General features: G+C 38.3%; 1 protein-coding gene across 1 annotated transcript in view; it reads right to left on the reverse strand.

Moving 5' to 3' along the window:
* Window positions 1-22,562, reverse strand: part of FAF1 (Fas associated factor 1) — a 225,901-nt gene that overhangs the window by 37,263 nt on the left and 166,076 nt on the right. The window contains exons 14-15 of the mRNA XM_089515109.1: window positions 6,834-6,970; window positions 5,596-5,684 (exon numbers count right to left, since the gene is read on the reverse strand). Of these exons, the coding sequence (XP_089371235.1) occupies window positions 5,596-5,684; window positions 6,834-6,970 (226 nt within the window). The remainder of the gene's footprint in view (window positions 1-5,595; window positions 5,685-6,833; window positions 6,971-22,562) is intronic.

The raw sequence follows: 22,562 nt of genomic DNA on the forward strand, positions 1-22,562 counted from the left end.
GGCTGGATATTGACCAAAATAGCATCTAGAAATGACACAGTGTCCAAATGGTATCAGTGCAAATCCAATTGTTTTCTTCTCAATATCAGCAAGGCTGTGAGTACTGTATCTCCCATTCCATGAGCTTTTCTGTAATTGTGAAACATCTTGCCCCATAAGTGTGTGCACTGTTAAATGCTATGCTTAAGTATGTTAGGTTATATATCTATTTGTATCTTAGAGTTTTAGATATACAAGATATAAATCTGCCGAAGTGTGTATACTGCCTCACTACTGACTGACGCCTGGCCCTGCTCAGCAGAATTATGTCTTGCCTATATAGACAAAACCATCTTTAGTGACTCAGTGTACAATAGAAGGATGCATATTGACTTTTAAAAAAAGCTACCAAAAACCTCAGAAGAACTTTCTGTTTAGCTTTTGTGGTTTAGGATGACTTACTGTTGCCACTAACAAAACAGTAACAGAAACCGGAATCTGTATCCTGCTTGCTATTGTCACATTTTGAAAGAACATTTATGTTAAGAGTAGTAAGGTCATTGTGAGAAAAGAAGGACTTGCTCTTTAAACACAAACTGTCAGGAACAAGTTTTACAAAATAACGTTACATGTTAACTAGCAAACAGATGAAAAACAATATTTTGCTTCACATGCCAACGCCTCTTCTTAAGTACATAAAATACAGATTGTACCAATACATACTCTCTATCTGGCACATTACCTAGTGAATTCTAGTCTTCTTAAAGTCATTCTGAGCAACAAAACTGGTCCATTCCTCAAATGAGCCCTCGAACCTGAGCTAAATTCTATGATAGACCTTCGCCCACTCGTCTGAGCACATGAGGACAATAAAAGGGCAGAAGAAGGAAAATGCATGTACCAGCTTTCCTTCGACATCCTCACCTGTCCATTCCCCATCCTCCCCTGTCCCTTCAGTCCCCAAACTCTCTGTGTGAATCTGATGAGGTGCTCTTAAGAGGCTGAGAGAATATGGAATGAAAAGCCCACAACATGGTCTCACCCCTCTACTTGCAGGCTTCACATAATCCCGCAAGATATCTTAACAGGGCTATTGGGAGTTTTGCTAAATGAGTAGCCACTTTGTTGCACTCATGATTTGAAGTTTATTTTTCTGCTTCCAGGATATGTAAAAAGGAGTGTGTGTGTGTGTGTGTGTGTGTGTGTGAGAGAGAGAGAGAGAGAGAGAGAGAGAGAGAGAGAGAGATGCAGATACCATACATATGGAAAACATCTCCCCTAACCCCCGTAGAAGCTATTTGGGGGCAAAAGAACGATCCCCCCCTCCAAAAAATAGACACCCCCCGGGGACCATAAGAATGGCCCTGATTGTAGCCTATGGGCCAGACTCTGCCCACCTTTGCTTTGCAAACACATGATTTAGGCAGATATACCCATTACTTTCTACGAACTCAAAAGATGGTGGCCAGAGTCCTTAAAGTTGCATGCCGAGATAACATATGATCTAGTATTTTAAAGCAAACTGAACAAATGTGTAACCTGAATTTCCGAGTTCTGAAAAAATCAGTTTTTTTAAATGTGTGTGTGTGTGTATTTTGACTCCTTGTTCTCAAAATGCAATAAAATATTCAGTGACATACTAGCACCGATTTTAATTTTGCAACCCTCATAATTAAAATTGCAATTGAGTACAAAGGAATTAAAGGCATTTTCATTGTGAATGACTTAGATGGAAACAAGCAAGAAAAATGTATATATTAGATATAAACGCAGATAACTTACATTCAGATTATTCTACAATAAATCAGTAAATCTTGTACTAACGAGATACAAGATTTAAATGGCTGAATAACGTGTTTAGTGAATTATTGTCAATCAATGTCTCTTCAGTGATGATAACAATAATCTTGAATGGCAACACGTCTATTACTCCAGATTCCTAACTAAGTACTTCATTACTTGTAAATGTCATTCTCAATTTAGAAAGTAGCAGATAAACATCTCACTACTGTATACCAGGTATGTGTCTATTTTTTGTGCATCTGAAACACTGACAGATTTGAAAGATGTTATACTTCCTCTTGCTCATATTGCTAAGAGTCCTTCACAGTAATGAATGAGAATATGAATATTGTCAAGGCTGCTTTGAAAGAGTAGTAATGTACACTGTTTTTTCCAGCTTTAATTATTATGAAAGAAAAATTAGCTACTTTTTTTTCACAGTGTTCCTGGCATTTATAGTGAAAACTAAGAAAGATTTTTACACACACACATGATATCATAAACAAAATAAAGTAAAATAAATAAAGATCCTCAAGTTAGAATGAAAATTCCTTATTTCAGAACAGTTCCATAATTTTAACTATAGTACTTAGAAGCAAAATATTTTCATGTTGACATTCTTATTTCTAAATTTTGACATATTAAAAACATAATGTTGGTAAAATACCTTTACTGTTTAATTTTAAAAAATCATTTAAAATCTTTTCTAACTGAAAAGGAATATTGTTATAGGCTCAAATTCATGAGTTACAGAACTTACATCCTGTGATTCTCAGCTCACCCTAACAGAGAACAACAGTAGTAGCCAAAACAGAGACGCCACTTCTCTGCTTTGCTTTAAGAATTTGATCCAGTGATCAACTTTCATAAAATCCTGCAATCATCCACAATGTTACCAATTCACAAAATGCTAAATAACAGAAATGTTATAACTAAGAGCCAGCCTGGTATAGTGGTTTGAGTGTTGCATTATGACTTTGGAGACCAGGGTTCAAATCCCTATTTGTCCATGGAAACCCAATGGGTGACCTTGGGCAAGTCACACTCTCTCAGCCTCAAAGGGAGGCAAAGGCAAACCTGCTATGCACAAATATTGCTAAGAAAACCCCATGGGTTGCCACAAGTCAGAAATGACCTGAAGGCACACAACAACAGAGTTATAGCTATTCTAATATATTTAGATGTATTAGACAATTTCATTAAATAATATGAGAACAGATCAATTAAATCTACAGTATACAAGAACTGCACATCACCTACTGCAGACCCCACATAGCTTCTGAGATCAAGACCAATTTGAAGCTATACAGCTTTTTAAAAAATAGTGTTAATACAAAGTAGGAACATTTGGAGCAACTGGCTCTGCAAACAGGCAATACAACTGGGTCCCTTTAAAACTGTGTCCCTTCGCAAGTTATAGTATATGTGTAATGTTTTAAGAACACCTCCCAATATGCACAACATGATTTTTTTTAAACTTGGGGCCACTCTCATTCAAGGCTAACCATGAATTTGTTCAGACCCAAGAACTCTCAAAAGTCCACACTTTATACCAGATAAGAGAAAAGTTAGGGAAAATCCTCATCACAGTTGCTTTTCTTCAATTCACTACATGAACATATCCAATATAATTTATGCTGAGATCCTACTGCTACAGTAGTACAGTTATGCTGGGGACAGTGGTGGCAGGAAAGAAGCAGGCAAAAGGAGGACACAACCAGTTTCATGGGAGTGGGGGGGGGGGTGTCCTTAAAGCCAGGCTACTAGGAGGCCACTAAGGGGCCACTAGTGGGGAGATAGGAAATGGATTTTATCAGAGCTGAGGCAATTTTCCAAACCACATTTTCAACTGTTCAACTCTTCCACCCATCCATGAAGCCAGGATAACACAGAGCAGGCTGCCTAGAGCTGGCCAAGTCTTCCTCCTGCCATCATTGCACTCTCTTTTTTATACAAGTGAGAAAGTTGTTGACTTGCTTGGGAATTAGCATTATCTTAACTATTTAATTGTTTTAAATATATTTGTACACTGTATAGGTTCTCTGGGTGTTTTTCCCCCGTTCCACTACCCAACATATTTGTTGAATAACAGTTTCATTCATCAAATGGAAACATATGCCTTGAAGTGAAGCCAAACTCTAAGTGCAAAAACAGAAACCCAGCAGCATTTTTCTAAAACGCTAACAAAAGAGTGACTCTTAGCTCTGGTATCTATATAGATGCATGGAGGTTTAAATCTGTTATAATAAATAAATAGTAAGTTTAAAGGAATAATATGAACTGGAAAAAACCCCCTCTGAACTCATATTTGGGCATTTCTAGATAATTTTTGATGCAATAATGAAAAGCATTCTTCACATTTTTTAAAAAAATATTTCATTCTCCCAATATTCAAAGATAATGTTTTCTGTGCATTACTGGATGTTATTGCATTACTGGATGAATGTTCTTGGAAATTACATGTGCCTTTCGGAAAATGCCTGTGATTTTACTGGGCACACTATCACAACCATAATACTTTGTTCTCCTCCCCATTCTCCATCAGGTCTATGAAGTTGAGTTTGTCTTTTTTAAGCACTTCTTAAAGCACTCCATTATCTGAACTTCTCTCTCCTTACATTCCAACTCATACCCTCCATTCTAGTAGTCAAGGTCTGCTGCCCCATCCCGGATTCGTCCCTTCTCACTTGCTGCCCCTCACTCCTGGAACCTTCTTTCCCTACGAACATGGGTCATCACTTTTTTGACCACTTTTAAATCTGAGTTGAATACTATCCTGTTCAGGGAAGCGTTCCCAGGCACTGTGTGATTATCTATCTGATTTTTGATTAGATGGTTGATGTTGATGTTTTTAATTGTTGCCTGCTTATTTTTACCAATTCTATTTTATATTATTACCTGTTGTTTTATACATATTTTGTAGATTGTATGCCATTGGCAGGTTTTATTTTTATTGATTTGATCATTTGTATGTATAGCGCTGTGTACATTTACAGTGCTATAGAAATAAACTATAATATTTATAATAATAATAATTCTTACCAGTTTAACACTCCACTGCCATTGCACCTCTGTGTGGAAAGTTCATCTTTACCATTTAAAAAGTATGCAAAACCAACTATAGCTCTTCTCCCTATCATATTATGATTACCCCCCCCCCCTTTAATTTTGTAATTCAGTTATTTGAATGCTATATACTAATTTTTTGCTCTAAAGTGCACATTTCTTCTGGATACCTTCTGTTTTTAAATACACAACAACTTCAAAGTGATGATCCTGACTACGGCAGGGCTATGCTGGTTCACCATGGAGACAGAAGGGCATCATGTTATTAATGTGACGTAATAGAAAGCAAGACAGTAGCCCTCTCATTTATATAAAACTTTCCAAAATAAGCCCTCTCTACAATTTTTAAAGATATAAGGACCCCATCTTCCTTAGCATTTGGTAACTTTATATATGTAATTGATACTGCATCAGGGCTAGTACAGATAGCACTAAGGCCTGTTACAGACTGTCAAAGTAAAGCTGCTTCGGGTCTCTATGGAGGTATGCTGTTTAAATGATGCATGCATCCTAAGAATCCGGAAGCTGCACCAAAGCTGCCCTCCAGTGCTTAGGAATGGAGTGTGGCTTTGGCGCAACCTCCGGACTCTTAGGACCCATGCATCATTTAAATAGCATACCTCCAAAGAGACCCGAAGCAGCTTTATTTTGGCAGTCTGTAACAGGCCAAACAATCTACAGTAGTTGTATGAAATGTAATTATCTGTAGAGGCAGAGAAGTCTTTATTTTAAATTCATTAGGTATCTGAAGTGATGTCCAGCTCTCACCTCATCCTTTATGTCTTCTTGCTGCTGAGCACTGAAGATCTCCATTGCAGCCATCAGCCTCATCATTAGCTCATCCACTGTTGTGTTACCTAGCAACAAAAAAGATTGCTGAACTTCATATTATTAAAAGTATTTTTTTAAAAAAAAAAGAAGAAAAGATCATCATTCTAGAAATAATTCAAAAATGATACCTAGTGGGGCTGGTTTTTATATGGTATAATGAGTAAAGATGTTTAAATTCTTATTCTTATTACTGGGTGACTGATATATTATAAAGAAAAGTTCCTAAATTTGCAAGCAAGTATAATGAATGCAACACTAAATGAAAACATTTATTCCTGGACTACTGCTTTCTCTTGTGTCTTCATATTTCTGAAACTAAGATACTGAAGAGAAAATATTACAAAATAGCATCAGGATGGAGTGGAGACCAGAGATGTCTTATCTTTGTGTACCTGGATGCTTCTATATTAAAAATCAGAATATTCCAGCTTTGATTATATTTAAGCCTGAGAGTGTCCCCTAATGCACAAAAGCAGATCATTAGGCAAATCAAATCTTGAAATCAGAAATATTTCAAAGTTGCATCTGCTGTGCAGAAATAATGAAGTTTAACACTACTTTAACTGCCATGGTTCAATGCTATGGAATTCTGAAATTTGTAATTTTGTGAGATATTTAGTCTTCTCTGTCAGAGAGCTCTGGTGCCACAACAAACTACAAATCCTAGGATTCCATAGCATTGAGTTACAGTATTTAAAGTGGTGTCAAACAGGATTACTGCTGCAGTACAGATACAGCCAAGGTTTAAATTTGGGATTTTATAAGGTAGCTATCTTCAATGTCCTAAAAAATGCCCCCCAAAGGGTTTCTTTTTCACACTATCTCAAGAACCTAGGCCATTTAATTCTCATCACAGTTCTACGATAAACGTTAAAATGGAGCACAATAACTAGGTTATTAACACTTTGATCCTAAGACCAATTATTTAAGAGTAAACCTTTTTCAACTCAGTGCGACTAGCTTCCATTAAATATCCTATGCGTTTTACTATGTCAACTTCATTATAAAGATTTTAAATCAGATTCTACTACCTGGGTAGTGCTCAGAGGACCATCACAGTTGTGTTAACATCTGTAGGGGAATGAATTTCAACTTTTGCTCCAGACAGAGAACTATCAAAAATGTACCTAACCATTTCAATAAGGAATATATACACAACAGAACACAACCCCTACCTTGTATTACATTCAGCACTTCATTCGACGATCGCTTCCCCATAATAATCAGGAAGAGTGGAAACTGATCTGTCTTCTGAGTTCGAATAGTCTGAGCTACAACACTACCGAAGTGTCTTGTGCACATTGTTAGAAATCTGTAAAAAAATAAATATTTATAAGAGGATAAAGATTTTATAAACTATTTCCATTTCACCAGAGAAAAGCTTGCTGTTAAAACTGGACTACAATATCAGTTCCCCAAAGTACTCTGCACCTATGTAAATTATGTCCTCCTGAAAAGCCAAAGGTCCATGTGTTGCCGTGGCAAAAAGTATGAAAATGACACCATATACTTATGACACTGGAATCACAGAGTTGTCATATATACTGAGGCAAGTCATATTTTCTCATGATCATTCAGAAATCACAGAATTCTTGTAAAACGTTTTAAAAATTAGCATTGATCAATGAGCACTTCAGAAGACCAGGGTTCAAATCCCTGCTTTGTCATGGAAACCCACTGGTAACTTTGGGCAAATCACATCCTCAAAGCCTCAGAAGAAAGCAGAGCCAAAATTTTTCTGAACACATCTTGCCAAAAAAAAAAAAAAGTCCCATGATAAGGTCACATAATGTTGCCATAAGTCAAAAATTACTTGACAGCATAACACCACCAATAACTGGAGTAAAAAAATTCTACAAACCATGAGTGCGTGGGACCTTGTTTGATTTAAACTATGAGAGGAATGTGCTCTAAACAAGAGTACAGAGATATGTTCCCAAGAACGGAGTGCATATGTTAAAGTATATGAAGATACTGCAGGACTAGGTATTAGGAGCACCCTGCCCCGATGCATACTTCACTGTCTTGGTTTTTCTTTCTTTCTTTTATATCAAGTTAAATTTTAGGGTTACTATGCATGTAGGGCCCATGGTGGTACTATGGCATTGGACCCAAGGCTGTATGCATATAAGGTGGCATATAAATAAATAAATAAACAAACAAACAAATGTGGAATGTGAGAAGCATGCATCAGGGATGTTAAAAATTGTGAAACAAGAAATTAAATGTATGAACATCACAATAACTGGAATGAGTGAGCTAAAACAGAAAGGATTTTTCCGCTCAGATAATGACAATGTTTTACAATGGAAATTACAATCTATGAAGAAATGGGTGGATTTTATAGGGAGGCAAGATGTAAAAAGTTCAGGGGATATAACACAAATCTAACAGAATAATGTTGATCAGGCTTCATGGAAAGCCATTATGTATGATGATAATCTGAGTTTATATTCTAATAACGCAAGCAGAAGAAGACGAAATTGAAAGATTCTGTTCTATTATTATTATTATTATTATTATTTATATAGCGCTGTAGATTTGCACAGCGCTGTACATAAAAACAATAAATATAAAAGAGTAAACCTGCCTATGGCATACAATCTAACAAATAATAGGATAATACATATAAAATACATATCAATACAGGAAATGGTTCAATAAGACAGGCAAGAAAAGAATATCAAATAGCAAGTGACAATCATGCAATGCCTGGGAACGCTTCTCTGAACAGGATGGTCTTCAACTCCATTTTGAAGCTGGTTAAAGAAGTGATGGCCCTTGGTTGCGGGGGAAGAAGGTTCCAGGAGTGAGGGACTGCAAGTGAAAAGGGGCGAATCCTAGATGGGGCAGAGAAAATCCTGGACTGGGACAGCCGACCTTGACTACCAGAATGGAGGGCCCTCGTGGGAAGGTGAGGAGAAAGAAGGTCTGATAAGAAAGGAAGGGCCAACCCATGGAGGGCTTTAATCGTTGACAGCAGAAGCTCAAACTGAATGCGGAAAGGGAGGGGGAGCCAGTGAAGGGATGCCAACAAAGGAGAGATATGGTCAGAGCGCTGGGCGGATGTGATAATGCGGGCACCTGAATGCTGGACAGAAATTAAAGACGGAGGTGAGAAAGAGGAAGCCCAGCCAGGAGGATGTTACAGAAATCAAGTCGTGATACCACTAGGGCATGGACCAGAATCTTGGCAGTAGAAGTGGAGAGATATGGTCGGATTTTGGCAATGTTGTATAAGAAGAATCTACAAGCCTTGGCTGTGGTCTGGATCTGAGGCATACATGACAGAGAAGAATCAAAGATAAAACCAAGACTGCGGGCTTGCTGGACTGGTTGAATAAAAATGTTGTCCACAGAGACAGAAAAGGAGTGTTGAAGGGTGGACTTCCTCCTGATGACCAGGAGGAAATTGATCACACAAAATAAGTTATGTTTGATAGTCACAGATGACTGAAAATCAGGAATAAAAAACAGAGCAGAACCAAAAATTGTAGGAAAGTTTGGCATCTAATAAGATTTGAAGCAAAGAGTGACTTACTGATTTTTGTGAGTCCAACAATTTGTTTGTTGCAGACACATTCTTCAGACAACTCAGCAGATGATAGCTGATGTAGACATCCCTGGATGGCCAACACAGAAATCAAATAGACTACATGATTGGGAGCAGAAAGAGTTGCTACTGTGTGTGAAGTTGTGGGGGTTACTTGTTTGTGTCATTTTCATTTTAAATCGGTCAACTCTCCCTTCAATTTTAGGGTTGAAGCTTTCACGCAATGACACTTCATGTCTACTACCTGAAGCAATCTATTAACCTTTCAACACAGAAGCAACTCATTTCTGAGAAACATTGGTATGTGTTAGTCCCATTATATTGAATGGATGAACTGATCCCATGATTAAGCAATGGATGTTTTACTATATGATTCCATTTAATCTGTTTCTCCATGGGAGATTTATACCACTCTGGAGATACAATCAAGCACGTATTATTCTATGAACCTGTATAAAGGCAGGAATTGTAGATGAGCCCTTTACTCAGTATCACCAGCTGAAGGTTACTGATATCACTGGGGGAAAATTGTACAGAACAAAAGTTGTGGGTGCAGAGTTTTAAAACAATGAATTAGATATGACATTTTACACTTGGAGATAATATTTTAGAGTATTTTTCAATAGGTTAATTAGGAATAGTTTTAACAGTCAAGGAAATATGTTCTAGAATTATGTTTCTGGATGTACTACTACTCTTCTTTACTTGCCCCCTTAACAGTGCAGTCTAAAAACAATAATTCTAAGCTTTTGACAAAAAAAGCTTTCATCCATTAGCATATTGAAGTCTGGCATTAGTATTCTTAACACGATCCTGAATAAATGAAAAAACTGATAAAGCTTTTCTCTTCCATTAGAGGACTGTTTGAAATTAGCATTTCTTTCAAGAGAAAAGGGTAGCTTATGATATGTTTTCAGATCTGATGGTAAAAAGTAAATGTCATAATAATAATGAATTATGAAAGACCAAATGCAAATATAGAATGCTTTAATAAGATCCAATTTAATAAAGTCTGTAAAAATAATGGACTTTTAATAACACAGGTCACAAAAGGCAAAACAGTGGAAATTCTGAGGACTAGCCACTGGTACAGGCTTATTAATTCTTAATTATGTTCATGAAAGGCAACTTAAATCGTGTGTTTTCTTGCGCCTTATGATAATATTTCAGGTAACAACTGATCTGAAATGTATGCACTGTCTGATGAGCAAAGTCCTGTTGTCTCGTGCATTAGAAAGTAAATCTATTTGAAAAGACAAACTGCATTAAAATGTCACAGGCTGAGAAGCATTTGATATCAAAATCCAAAACAGAATCACGACACTTAGTTTTCATATTAGTAGTAAAACAATCTCAACATCTTTACTTCAGAAACCTGGCATGACAAATAAGACCACGATGACAAAAGTAGGATTGCTTTTGAGAGCTATATAAAAGTTTGAAAACAAATTAGAGCCAACTTTGAGTTTCACTGGCCTCATTTCAGCAGAATATATAACCTTCAGATGGAAGTTATTAACTTTCTCTTTAATAATCAGATATGGTTAACAAATATTTCAAAGGAGTGGCAGTGGAAAAGATCTGAACGCATTAGTTACTCTCTAATGCTAACTGAAAACCAGAGAGATGTAACAGAAGGACTCCCTGATATTTATTGCTAGAGGGTGTTTGGCAAGGATATAGCCAAAGTTGGTACTGGGCAATCTCTATGCTTGGACTAGCATATCTAGCATGGACAGATTATGTCCTTGGCCTGTTTACTGAACAAACAACTCAAGAAGACTTGCTGGTCAGCTCAATTTCTCCATACCTGGGGTGGATAATCATACAAAAACATGTAGACTTGGATACAACTATGCTGTAATTGCACCATTTAGATAAACAGTCATTATGTGATTTATATTCAAAATGCAGCTTAAAATCTGTAGAAGATTGATACCTTAATTACAATAATGTAATGCCCCATGACACCAAGGCCAATTACAGAATAGGTAAATAAAATCAACCCACTGAAAGTGAAAGATGGTAACTGTCCTTCATATGCTGACCTAGTTTAAAGAAACTGTGAAGAGATACTGCAGTCCCTTTCCAAAGCAAAAAAGAACACTTGTTGAATATTAAACATATAAGTCATCTAATTATTTAATGTTATTAATTTTATACTGTGCAAAGTCAACATAAGTCTCATTAAAATGTTAATTGAAGAATAACATTTTATGTATTAATATTTAAATTTTAAATGTAGAACTAGATATGTTGTATTTAAACAGAATATCTATGAATGATAGTTTCAGCAGTCTGCATTTTTAAAAAGACTCTTGCTTTTTTTTCATCCCTTGCACCAGTGACTTTTTTGTTGCAACCAAAAAATACAGCAGCAAAGTAGCTGTCTTTGTTCCAGGGAGTTTATATGAAAATTTTAACATTCCTTGGGGTGCCAAAGTCTCTCGTCATCAGTTAACTCCCAAAGCTGGTTTAGATGAACTTGATGGATAGGCCATCAGTTCAGCTAGAGCAACAGAGTATCTGGTGAACTCCAGATATGCTGGTGTACAAGTCCCATCAGAACTAGCAAGGATAGCCAGCAGTCATTAATTGTGGAAACTGTAGTCCAAAACATCCAGTTGAAACAGAATTATGTACAAGGCTACTAACACCCATCCAACTGAAAGTAACTAAGGGATATTATACAGTGACTCCTTGGTATTCACTGGGGTTTGGTTCCAGGAGCCCCTGTGGATACCAAAACCTGTGGTTGCTCAAGTCCCATTAAATAGAATGGCAAAGTAAAGTGGTGTCCCTTATATACAATGGCAAAATCAAGGTTTGCTTTTTGGAATTTATATTTTTAAAATATTTTCAAGCCATGGGTGTTTGAATGCATAGATAAAGCATCCATGGATATGGAGGACCGACTATATATGTTACTTTTTATACACAGTAGCTTTGAATAGGTTATTCATGTGATGGTGAGGATCCATGCTTAAAGTCACTACCCACTCCATCAATATTTTAAAAATTGACATTTTTCATAGTAGTGTGGAGCTATGGAACTATTAATGTAGGAATTCAAGCACCATTTAAATAAATGCATATTTTTGGTACACTTAAATGTGACACTCTACCAGAAGATGAAGGGAAGAGGTTTGAATTTGCAACAACAGGTAAGATTAAAGAAGCATAAATCATCTCAGGAAAGAAGTGAAGAGTATGTGAATCCTATGCCCTCTACTTGGTTGTTTTATAAAGCTGCATAGATGAGAACTGCATGGGGAATTTAAGGCGGGAAAAGAGAAGAAATTTTCTGAGTCACTTTTTTTTTTTTTTGCTTCTTCTACTGATCCAAGAGAGATAGATTTAATGGGATGGGGATCTGCACCCAGACTGTTGACTAAAACACTGCATTTTCCCCAACTGATTGGTTGGTTATACATTGGAGGGAACCTGGTAGAAAGCTGAAGGGTGGGTAGCCTTTTTAAAAGCTTTGAAAATTTCAAATCGAAAGCTGCATGTTAAATTACTGTGCTTTTTTTGGTCAATTATTTTTCTTTGATTCATGCAGGCAACAAAGATTCATTTTTTGTCAGTTATTTCCCTTTAATTTGGGTCTCAGGTGTGTGTGTGGGTGGGTGGGTGTAGCAAATGAGGCAGCAGAAACGATTATGGAGGAATAGCTGCTTAACTCCTAGTTATATTGGACGACCCTGTTAGTCCTAGTTACCTTGGACTTATTCCTGTTACCTCATCTTAGAAGACTGGAGGCTCTATGTGAAATTTTGAAATACTAGTATCTCCTCTAGTATAATGAAGAACAAGACCCAACCTGAGATGATCTGATAAGGCAGCCTTCTCCAGCCAAGTTAGACTCTGGATGCATTAGAATTTAATTCCAACCATCCCTTTCTAGCATGACCATATTGGCTGGGGATTATAGGAGTTGCAGTCCTGCAAAGTCAAAGGTCAACAAACGCAAAGGTTGTAGTGAAGGTACTGTTACTTTTTCTACAGATACACTATTTCAATCCTTGGTGATCAGATCAAATCAGGTTTATGACTTCAGCAATATCACTTTTGTCTTCCCTGCATTATTGTAACGTTCTTCTGACTGGCTTAGCAAAGGTATCACCAGTGTGTGTTCTGGATTTTGATTCTGTTTAATATTTAACATGGCTACTCCCACATTTTTTGAACTGGAAGATACCTAGCTCAGCCATAAGCAGATAAAATCCTTTCACGAAGAGAGAAGACTATGGGGACTTGATTTTCAAGAAGGTAAACTATTGGCACGCTTGCCTGTCATAACTAAAACACTCTCCAGATCTGGCAACAAGGAATTTTTCTGGAAAGAACACTTTACTCTGTCAAAATAGAGGCTTTTTGGCTTCACTAAAAAAAGGGTCAGAACAGATCTCAAGGAAAGAGGTTGCAATGGAAAGGTGAAATATTATGGCCCTGTTGTTCTTCATATTCACTTTGTGGTGAGGACTGAGGTTTTTGCCTGCATCAAAAAACTCCCACTGTAATATCCAAAACCACAAGCAGCAGACTTACAGGTTTATGGCTTTCACGGTATCACTTTTGTTTCCCCTGCATGATTTTGTTCTACCATTTTTGCCTGATGAAGAAGACAGTGAGCTGTAAAAGCTACTGCAATGGTTTTCTGCACTTTCCACTTGGCCTAATAAAATTGTGCTTTTTGGATCTGGATTTTGTTTAATACTGAACATGGCTAATCTGCTACTCCTGAATTATTTGTGGTTTAAGAAACTACCTATAAAGACTCTGTATCATTTTTAATCTTCCTGTTTACCCAACACAGAACATACTATATTTTATGTGTGATTTTGATACCAGAATTCTTGAGATATTATTGATGCAGCTGTGGGTTTTTATAATGGTAAATGGAATTGCACCTATTGCCTTCATTTTTCCTCAAAGGTCAGCATCAGACAACCACTCTTCTGCATCAAAGCTCTTCAACAAAAAGCACCACAGGTTCCCATTCTTTTGTACCTTCTGCTCCACAGATCTGAACAGCTAAAGGACTTGACATTGAAGGCATGCATGCTATACTGCTATCAATAAAGTAATAGTGTACAGTTCTACAAGAGAATCTTTACACTTTATAATTTCACCTCAGTCCCAGGGCATTTCCGAAACAGGTAGCAGTAGACTGACTTAATGATTTATGTATTTCAATAGACATTGGGTAAGATGCAGATAAAATGCTACAGCTGTGTCCATTTCTCTCTCTCTCTCTTTTTGAAAGGAAATATAGGCCTGTTTGTGGCCTGTTACAGACAGCCAAAATAAAGCTGCTTCGGGTCTCTTTGGAGTTATGCTGTTTAAGTGATGCATGGGTCCTAAGAGTCCGGAGGTTGCGCCAAAGCCACACTCCATTCCTAAGCACTGGAGTGCAGCTTTGGTGCAGCTTCCAGATTCTTAGGATGCATGCATCATTTAAACAGCATACCTCCAAAGAGACCCGAAGCAGATTTATTTTGGCAGTCTGTAACAGGCCATAGATTCTCATCCTCAATCTAGTAAAACCTGAAATAGGTAATTTATCTTTTGGTATCTCCATGCACAGGAATAGAATTCCACAAACTGTGCTGTTTATAATTATAATTTGTAATTCATTATTGTAATTAAAATGCCATATATTTGGGCCTTTAGGAATTTATTATCCAATTTCATTCTTGCAACTATGACTCTTCTATAAATCTGTGAAAACAAGTCCAACAACTCTGGGACCTTAGCAGTACAGTCTGGCAAATTTCTTTCAGTGCAGATGGGTTTAGATTATACTGGGCAGAGACTGATTAGAAATAAGATCTACATGGATCACATGGAGAAAGATGTCACGCACGCGCACACGTGTGTGTGTGTGTGAGAGAGAGAGAGAGAGAGAGAGGATGTATTCACATCTGTACGAGCCATATATGAAAAGACCCATGACCATTTCTGCCATGACTTCCTCCAAGAAGAAGTATATGCCTCGTTCCATGAGATGGGGAACAAATGGAATCCCTGGGAGCAGCTCTGTTTTCTCTATAGCTCAAAAAGGAGAGTGCCTTCCATCTCTGGAGGGAGGGCCTGCCTATCGATAGCTGGCACTCTATCAAGAGTAAAAAGCAGGAGTGATCTGAGGTGTCTCAAGCTTATATGCCAGTGGCAGCTCTTTCTGGAGGAGGAGGAGGATCTGGCCTTAGTTACTCATGCACTAATCATCTGCAAACTAAATTAGTGCAGTGTGTTTTATATGGAGTTCACTCTAAAGATGGGGTAATGACTGGGCCTCCAATCATTTGAGGACTCCTCTCAAACCACACTTCACTCCTCTGGAAGACAAACAGCCACCCAAAGGGAAGGTATTTTTACCATACATCAAAGGAGTCACAGACAGAATAAGCAAAGTGGTGAGGAAGCACAACCTTCAAATGGTTTACAAACCAACGAAGAAAATCCAGCAAATGCTTCACTCAGCCAAGGACCAGAGAGACCCTCTCACAGCCACAGGGGTTTACCGCATACCATGCAGCTGCGGACAAGTCTACCTAGGGACCACCAAACACAGTGTGCAAACAAGAATCAAGGAACACGAGAGACACTGCAGACTGGGCCAGCCAGAAAAATCAGCAGTAGCAGAACATGTTACAAACCATCCTGAGCATAAAATACTGTTTGAAAACACTGAAATTCTGGACCATGCCAACCACTACCATGTCAGGATGCACAGGGAAGTCACTGAAATCCACAAACACCTGGACAATTTCAACAGGAAAGAAGAATCCCTTAAAGTAAACAACGTTTGGCTACCAGTCCTGAAAGATAGCAAGATAAAGACTCAACAAATGCAAATAAGAAATCTCCCAGGGTCAGGGGTTTCCCAGCAGACAATGAGCACTAATCAAGCAGACATTAATCCTCTTGTGCAGACCCTCACACCCTGAGGACTGCCATCAGCAACAAACAATACACATGCAAATCACTCCTGCCTTTCCAGGTCACACAATATATATAGCCAAGTCCTTTCCAGGCAAACATTCTCTGAAGATGCCAGCCACAGTTGCTGGCGAAACGTCAGGAAGAAACTCTGTTAGAACATGGCCACATAGCCCGAAAAACCCACAAAAAACTATGGATGCCGGCCATGAAAGCCTTCGACTTCACATGGGGGGAGGTACATGCTAATGAGAGCTTTCATCACATACTAATGGGGTTACATCATACCTCACCTAAGGCCCAACTGGCCAATCAGTAGAGCAGGACTGGGTTTTTCAAGAACCTTCCACCAGAGGTCTTTAAAAGGCCTCTGAGGCCATGTGGTCTTTTGTCTTCTTGTTTTGGGAGCCCAGCTGGACCTGTGCCAAAAGGGCAGGCTTAAGGGATGCAAGTTGAGCTAGGCAATGAGAGCCAGCTCCTTGCATCCAAAAACCCATCAAGGACTGCAGAACCCATCTCTGTGTGAGTAGCTTAGGAAAGGTGTTAGCTAGAGCGTATAGACTTTTGTTATGTTTATCCTTTGGCTTGCCTGAAATGAACATCTTGTAACTATGCATTCTGTACCAGCATGGCAAGGAGGCCTTGCATGAATTATACCTTATTGCTCTATTCTGTCTATTTAGAATAAAGACCTTACTTTAAAAGTATCTGCTGCCTCTGTCCTATACACGTGCCTTAGCTCGGTTGTTGCTTGCTCAGGTTAGCAAGGGAAGGAACTTAAGTCCTTAGCAAGTCCCAGTGTGTGCTAAGGGGAGTTCATTGGAGATTCACTGGGTGGTGGCAGCTTGACTAGAGGATCTTAGGGGGTCACATTCAGCTCAGCAGGGAGCAAGAACAGACCCAGGAGACTCTAGGGGAAATTTAAGGGATCCACTGAGGCTAATGGCCAAGAACAGGGTGGTTGTTTGGCTGCTTGGACCCCAAGGATCATCACAGACGGTTTGGGAACTTCACCTGATGCAAAGTACCTCCCCATACATTAAAAGAGCCCAGGAAGTCTGAACATTAACATTACTTTTGAGCCAGCTGCATCAGGTATTAGTACATCTCCAGGCCCAATCCAAGGTGCTGTTACACTTTAAAGCCCCAAACAGTTTGAGACTGGGTTAGTTTAGCTTCATCCATTTGGCCATGCCGATAATCCAACATCGGTGTTGGAAGCCTTGCTTGCTTGCTCATTGGTAAAATTGGTAAATTTAGTGCCATGAGACATGAAGTATTCTCAGAAGTAACTCCACAGTTACAGAACTCTCCTCTGGCTGACATTAACTTGATTTCCTATGTACTAGCTTTTAAGATAGAACCTAATCCTTTCATTCCTGCATTTCCTTAGGAAAACATCTGTGTGATCTAAAATAGTTTTCTCACCTGTATTTTCATTATATACTTATGATTTGCACAGAATATTGTTGTTTTATTTATTTTATGTTGCTTTATGAAGTCCTGGCTTCATAGATAGTAGACATTGTTAGCGTTGCTGTGCAGTCTGTGATGTACCACGTCAATGTCTGGCACCAGAATTGCCACCTTCTGTGATGCAGGTAGCAGTGTGCAAAACTGGAGAAGCACCTCCCCCTTTCCCGAAAGAGTAAAGAGACACTGCAGACAGGCGTCTCCTAAGGAGGCTTTTATTCTTCCAAAGTTCCAGTATGTACATCAACTATCATACAACTCCAACTCCGTCCACCATCACAACAACCCACACTGTGACTTGAGGCACTCCCCTTATATAGCAAGGGCTCATGTGACCTTTTGACCCTACCGCTTCCTCTTGTGTCACACTGTTCTCTGTCCCCTATCCAGGGTGACTCTGCACATTTGCAGCACTTTTGCAGCATTTTACTGCACTTGGTGGCCATCTCTTGATGTCACTTCCCATGACTCAGCACTGAAGAGAAAATGCCTTGTCATCATGGCTGACAGTGACCCTTTGTTGTTCAGTCACCTTTTTTTTATCCCACATTGTACATTTTCCCTTCTGAATTATACCTCAACAGAAATGGATGAATGAATTAATAAAATGTATTTCTTTTGCAATATCTTATATTCTTGGATATAGGCCACCTATTAGAGCAGTGATTCCCAAACTTTGGTTCTCCAAATGTTTTGGATTTCACCTTCCAGAAGCCCCAGCCAGTTTGCCAGCGATCAGGAATTCTGGGAGCTGAAGTCCAAAACATCTGGAGGGCCAAAGTTATGAACCACTGTATTAGAGCACAGCCCTTTCATGATAGCTTATAAATATAGCAATATATTAAATATAGCAATAGCAAAGTAGCGACCACGAGTATATTTCTATACTGCTTATCAGTGAACTTGCACTCCCTAGGTGGTTTACACTGTGTAAGCCAATTGCCCCCAACAAGCTGGGCACTCATTTCAGCCTACAAAAGGATGGAAGGCTGGAGCCCTCCTCTAGGACTGGATTTACAACGTTGTGGCTGCAGTACAGCATTTAACAACTGTGCCAGCAGGGCTCTTTATGATTATAAAACAGTTTTATCATTATGAAACAGAAAATACACTAGAATGGACCAAAAGCTCTCTAGGAAATAAAATAAAAACTAATTTGTCAGGAAAGGCTTTCAATTTGCTTTCATCATCACACTTTTAGAATTTTCTTAGTTTTATCTAACATCTACCATTTAACTGAAAGCTGAGCCCAAGCTGTAATAATTTAGCTATATAAAATCTGCCTCATGGTGCAGGCATACAGGTGCATACAAAATGGATGGAGAGATGAACCCCAGGAAGCTACAAGGATACCTTAGACCTTAAGAACTATATGGCTAAACAGCATGCAAAATCTAACAGGTGACACTGGTGGCAACAGATCAAAATAAGGGGTTCTAAGCCTCCTACACCCCTTTCCTCCTGTAATCAGGAACAGATTACTGACCACTGCAATACAGAGGCTGTACTATAAGATTCCAGGAGAGGCCTCACTGAGGAAAAGCGAAGTTGTTGTTGTTTGTTGCTAACTGCTGTCAAGTCAACTTCAACTTATGGTGATTCCATGATTGAGAGACTTCCAAGTCACTCTGTCATTAACAGCCCTGCTCAAGTCTTGCAAACTCGGGTCCATGGCTTCTTTCGGTCTATCAACCTGTATTGTAGTACAGTCAGCCCTTCTTATACACAGATTTTTTATACACAGATTCAAGTATCCACAGTTTGCAAATGTTCAAAAACGTAATTTCAAATATCAAACCTTGATTTTCCATTTTTTATAAGGGACACTATTTTGCTATGTCATTATATTTAATGGGACTTGAGCATCCATGGATTTTGTTATCCACGGGGGATCTTGGAACCAAACCCCGGCGTATAACAAGGGTCCACTGTATTCCTCTTTTCCTGCTGCTTTCTACCTTGTCAATCATTATTATCTTTTCTAGTAAGTCATGTCTTCTCATTATACAGTGAAAGTAAGACAGTCTCAGTTTAGTCATCTTGGTTTTTAGCGAGAACTCAGGCTTGATTTACTGTAGGACCCATTGTTGTAGTTGTTATTTAGCAGTCCTATCAGCTTTCTTTACTATCCAGCTTTCAAAACCCTACATTAAAATGGGAACTATGATCGCATGGACAATCCTAACTTTAGTACAGTGGAACCTCGTCTTACTCAGGGGATCAGTTCCGGACCCCCCCACGTAAGGCAAATTCCGCCTATGCTTGAGCCCCATTATAGTGAATGGGGCTCGTGCATGCAGCGGCCGCACACGCCATTGAAAGTATTGCAGCACAGCTTCTGCATAAACCGGAAGCTGCGTATGGCACGCCCACGTATGGAGCGGACGCGCTGTATTCAATTATCTATCTTTGCACTTCAGAATCTTGTCTAATTCCTTCATAGCTGCCCTTCCAAGTCCTAGTCTTCTGATTTCTTGACTGCAGTCTGCATTAATTCCAAAGTATGGAAAATCTTGAACTGTTTCAATGTCTTCATCATCTACTTTAAACTTATGTAAATAATCTGTGATCATTATTTTTGTTTTCTTAATATTCAGTTGTTCCTTTCTCTAATTTTTACATCTCCTTCCTCAAGATCTTATCCAGATTTGTGTATAATATGTTCAGTGTACAAATTAAACAGATACAGTGATAAAACGCAGCCCTACCTGACCCCCTTATCATTGGGAAACCACTGTGTTTCTCCATATTCTGTCCTAAGAGTATTCTCTTGTCTTGAGTAGAGGTCACATATTAGGATAATCAAATGTTATGGTATGCCTATTTCTTTAAGAGTGATCCATAGTTTTTTATGTTCTACACCAGTGATTCCCAACCTGTGGGTCGGGACCCCTTTGGGGGTCGAACAACCCTTTCATAGGGGTCACCTAAGACCATTGGAAAACACAGATTTGCATGTAGTAATGAAAATAATTTTATGGTTGGGGGTCACCCTAACATGAGGAACTGTATTAAAGGGTCACAGCATTAGGAAGGTTGGGAACCACTGATCTACACAATCAAAAGATTTGCTGTAATCTATAAAGCACTGGCTGATTTTCTTCTGAAATCCTTGGTGCATTGTTCATACATTATCCAATGTACATTTGAAATACATTGTTCCTCTTTGTCTTCTGAACACAGACATCTGGCATTTCTTGTACATCATAAAATCTTTGTTGTAGAATCTTGACCATCACCTTTTTTACATGGGAGATTAATGCAATAGTTTGATGGTCACTGTAATCTCTGGTGTCCCCTTTCTTGAGAACGGGATTGCATATTGAATGTTTCTAATCTGTGGGCAAGTCTTTTGTTTTCCAGAGTTGTGTTTAGACCTGTCTCTCTCCACCATCCCACAACTCTGCAAGAGCAACCATCTTTGGCTGCTATTCCTTATCATATTGGGCACCAAGGGTAGAAATGATACAGTATACAATCCTATCTTCTCAATCCTAGTAAAATGAAGGCTGCATACTGAATACATTTTTAACATTCTGTTCTTCCACTGTGGCAATTTTCCATTTCCATTTGATAAAATGCATTCAGAGTTTATGACTAGTGTATAACGTTATACTGAAGAGGTTTTTTTTTACAAACTCAGTTAAAATCTGATCAATAGGGAGGAAATTCTTTTATGTCCAACTAGAAGCCTTCAGTACATCAATAGTAACTTTTGTGTCCCTAGCTTGTAACACTTTATGTGCTTTTAATTCATATCTCAAAACATGTAGCAAGCTGTCATCTCCAAATGTGTGTATATGTTTAAATATGTATTTTCCTTGTTTAGCGTATACATTAAGAATTACAAATAGTTCATGCATTATGTGAATATAGGCTGTGTAAAGAGACAAATCACCTTTCATCCCTTTCCTTTTTTTCTTCATTTCGTTGCTATTAGGAAGCCATTCAGAAGTGCAACCCTGAACAATGTCATGCAGTAATTATGACTAGATGACAAAGAGATGTGAACAATTACTGAGCCTGTTTTGAAACCCTATACTAATAAAGTCATTAGATGCTGCCCTTGCCATGATCCTTCTAAAATCTTCTGAAGTTACAAGAACACACAGCATTGTTTGTAAGGACAATTGATGCTGGCAGAATGCAAACCTTGAGTTTAACCATGCTGCAAATTGATCTTGACATTCTGTTAAGACCAACACTAAAATCAAAAGCAAAGGAGAAAAGGAGAAAATGAGCGGGTCTAGCTCTTGTAATCAAGAAATAGGAGGGTTCCCTCCTCACCTTGTCTCCTCTTCCTCTTCTATATAAAAAAAGCCATAGTCAAGCTAACTAACCTGCCTGGTGTTTATGGAACTTTATTTTTTAAAAAAATTATTAATTAAGTCTCCTGACCAGGGCAACTTCTGATATCTTCTATTATGCTGCTTCTGAAAGTAAGCTAGACCAGATGTTAAACTTGATTGTTGACAGCATTTTTTAAAACAAATGTCTAACAAAAGACTACAACCTAGACAGCAACAGATCCATCCAATTGTTTTATGAACTCTGTCTACTGTACAGTTTAATTCCATGAAAAACATCCAGGAGGTGGGTGAGTGAGTCTCAAACTAGCTATTTTATTATCTTTATTTTTCATTATCTTTAAACTGGATTACAGAACTACTTCAACAGACTATGAATTTGGCTTTAAATGTCTTCTGCATTCCCTGCTACATTAACAACATTTAGAAAGGACACATGCCAGACTAAAAGGATAATCTATCATCATTGATTTGGGCATCAACATGATGCAGATCATACAGAGGTAACAGATTTACTGCTGAATCAACTGATTTCCTGCCAGTCATACATCAGGAGGCTAGTAAAAAGAATAAGTATGTACAGCGCTGTGTAAATTTACAGCGCTTTATAAATAAAGGTTAATAAT

This window comes from Sceloporus occidentalis, unplaced genomic scaffold (genome assembly GCF_023333645.1).
Source record: "Sceloporus occidentalis isolate IW3139 unplaced genomic scaffold, rSceOcc1.0.p SCAF_3, whole genome shotgun sequence".
Taxonomy (NCBI): domain Eukaryota; kingdom Metazoa; phylum Chordata; class Lepidosauria; order Squamata; family Phrynosomatidae; genus Sceloporus; species Sceloporus occidentalis.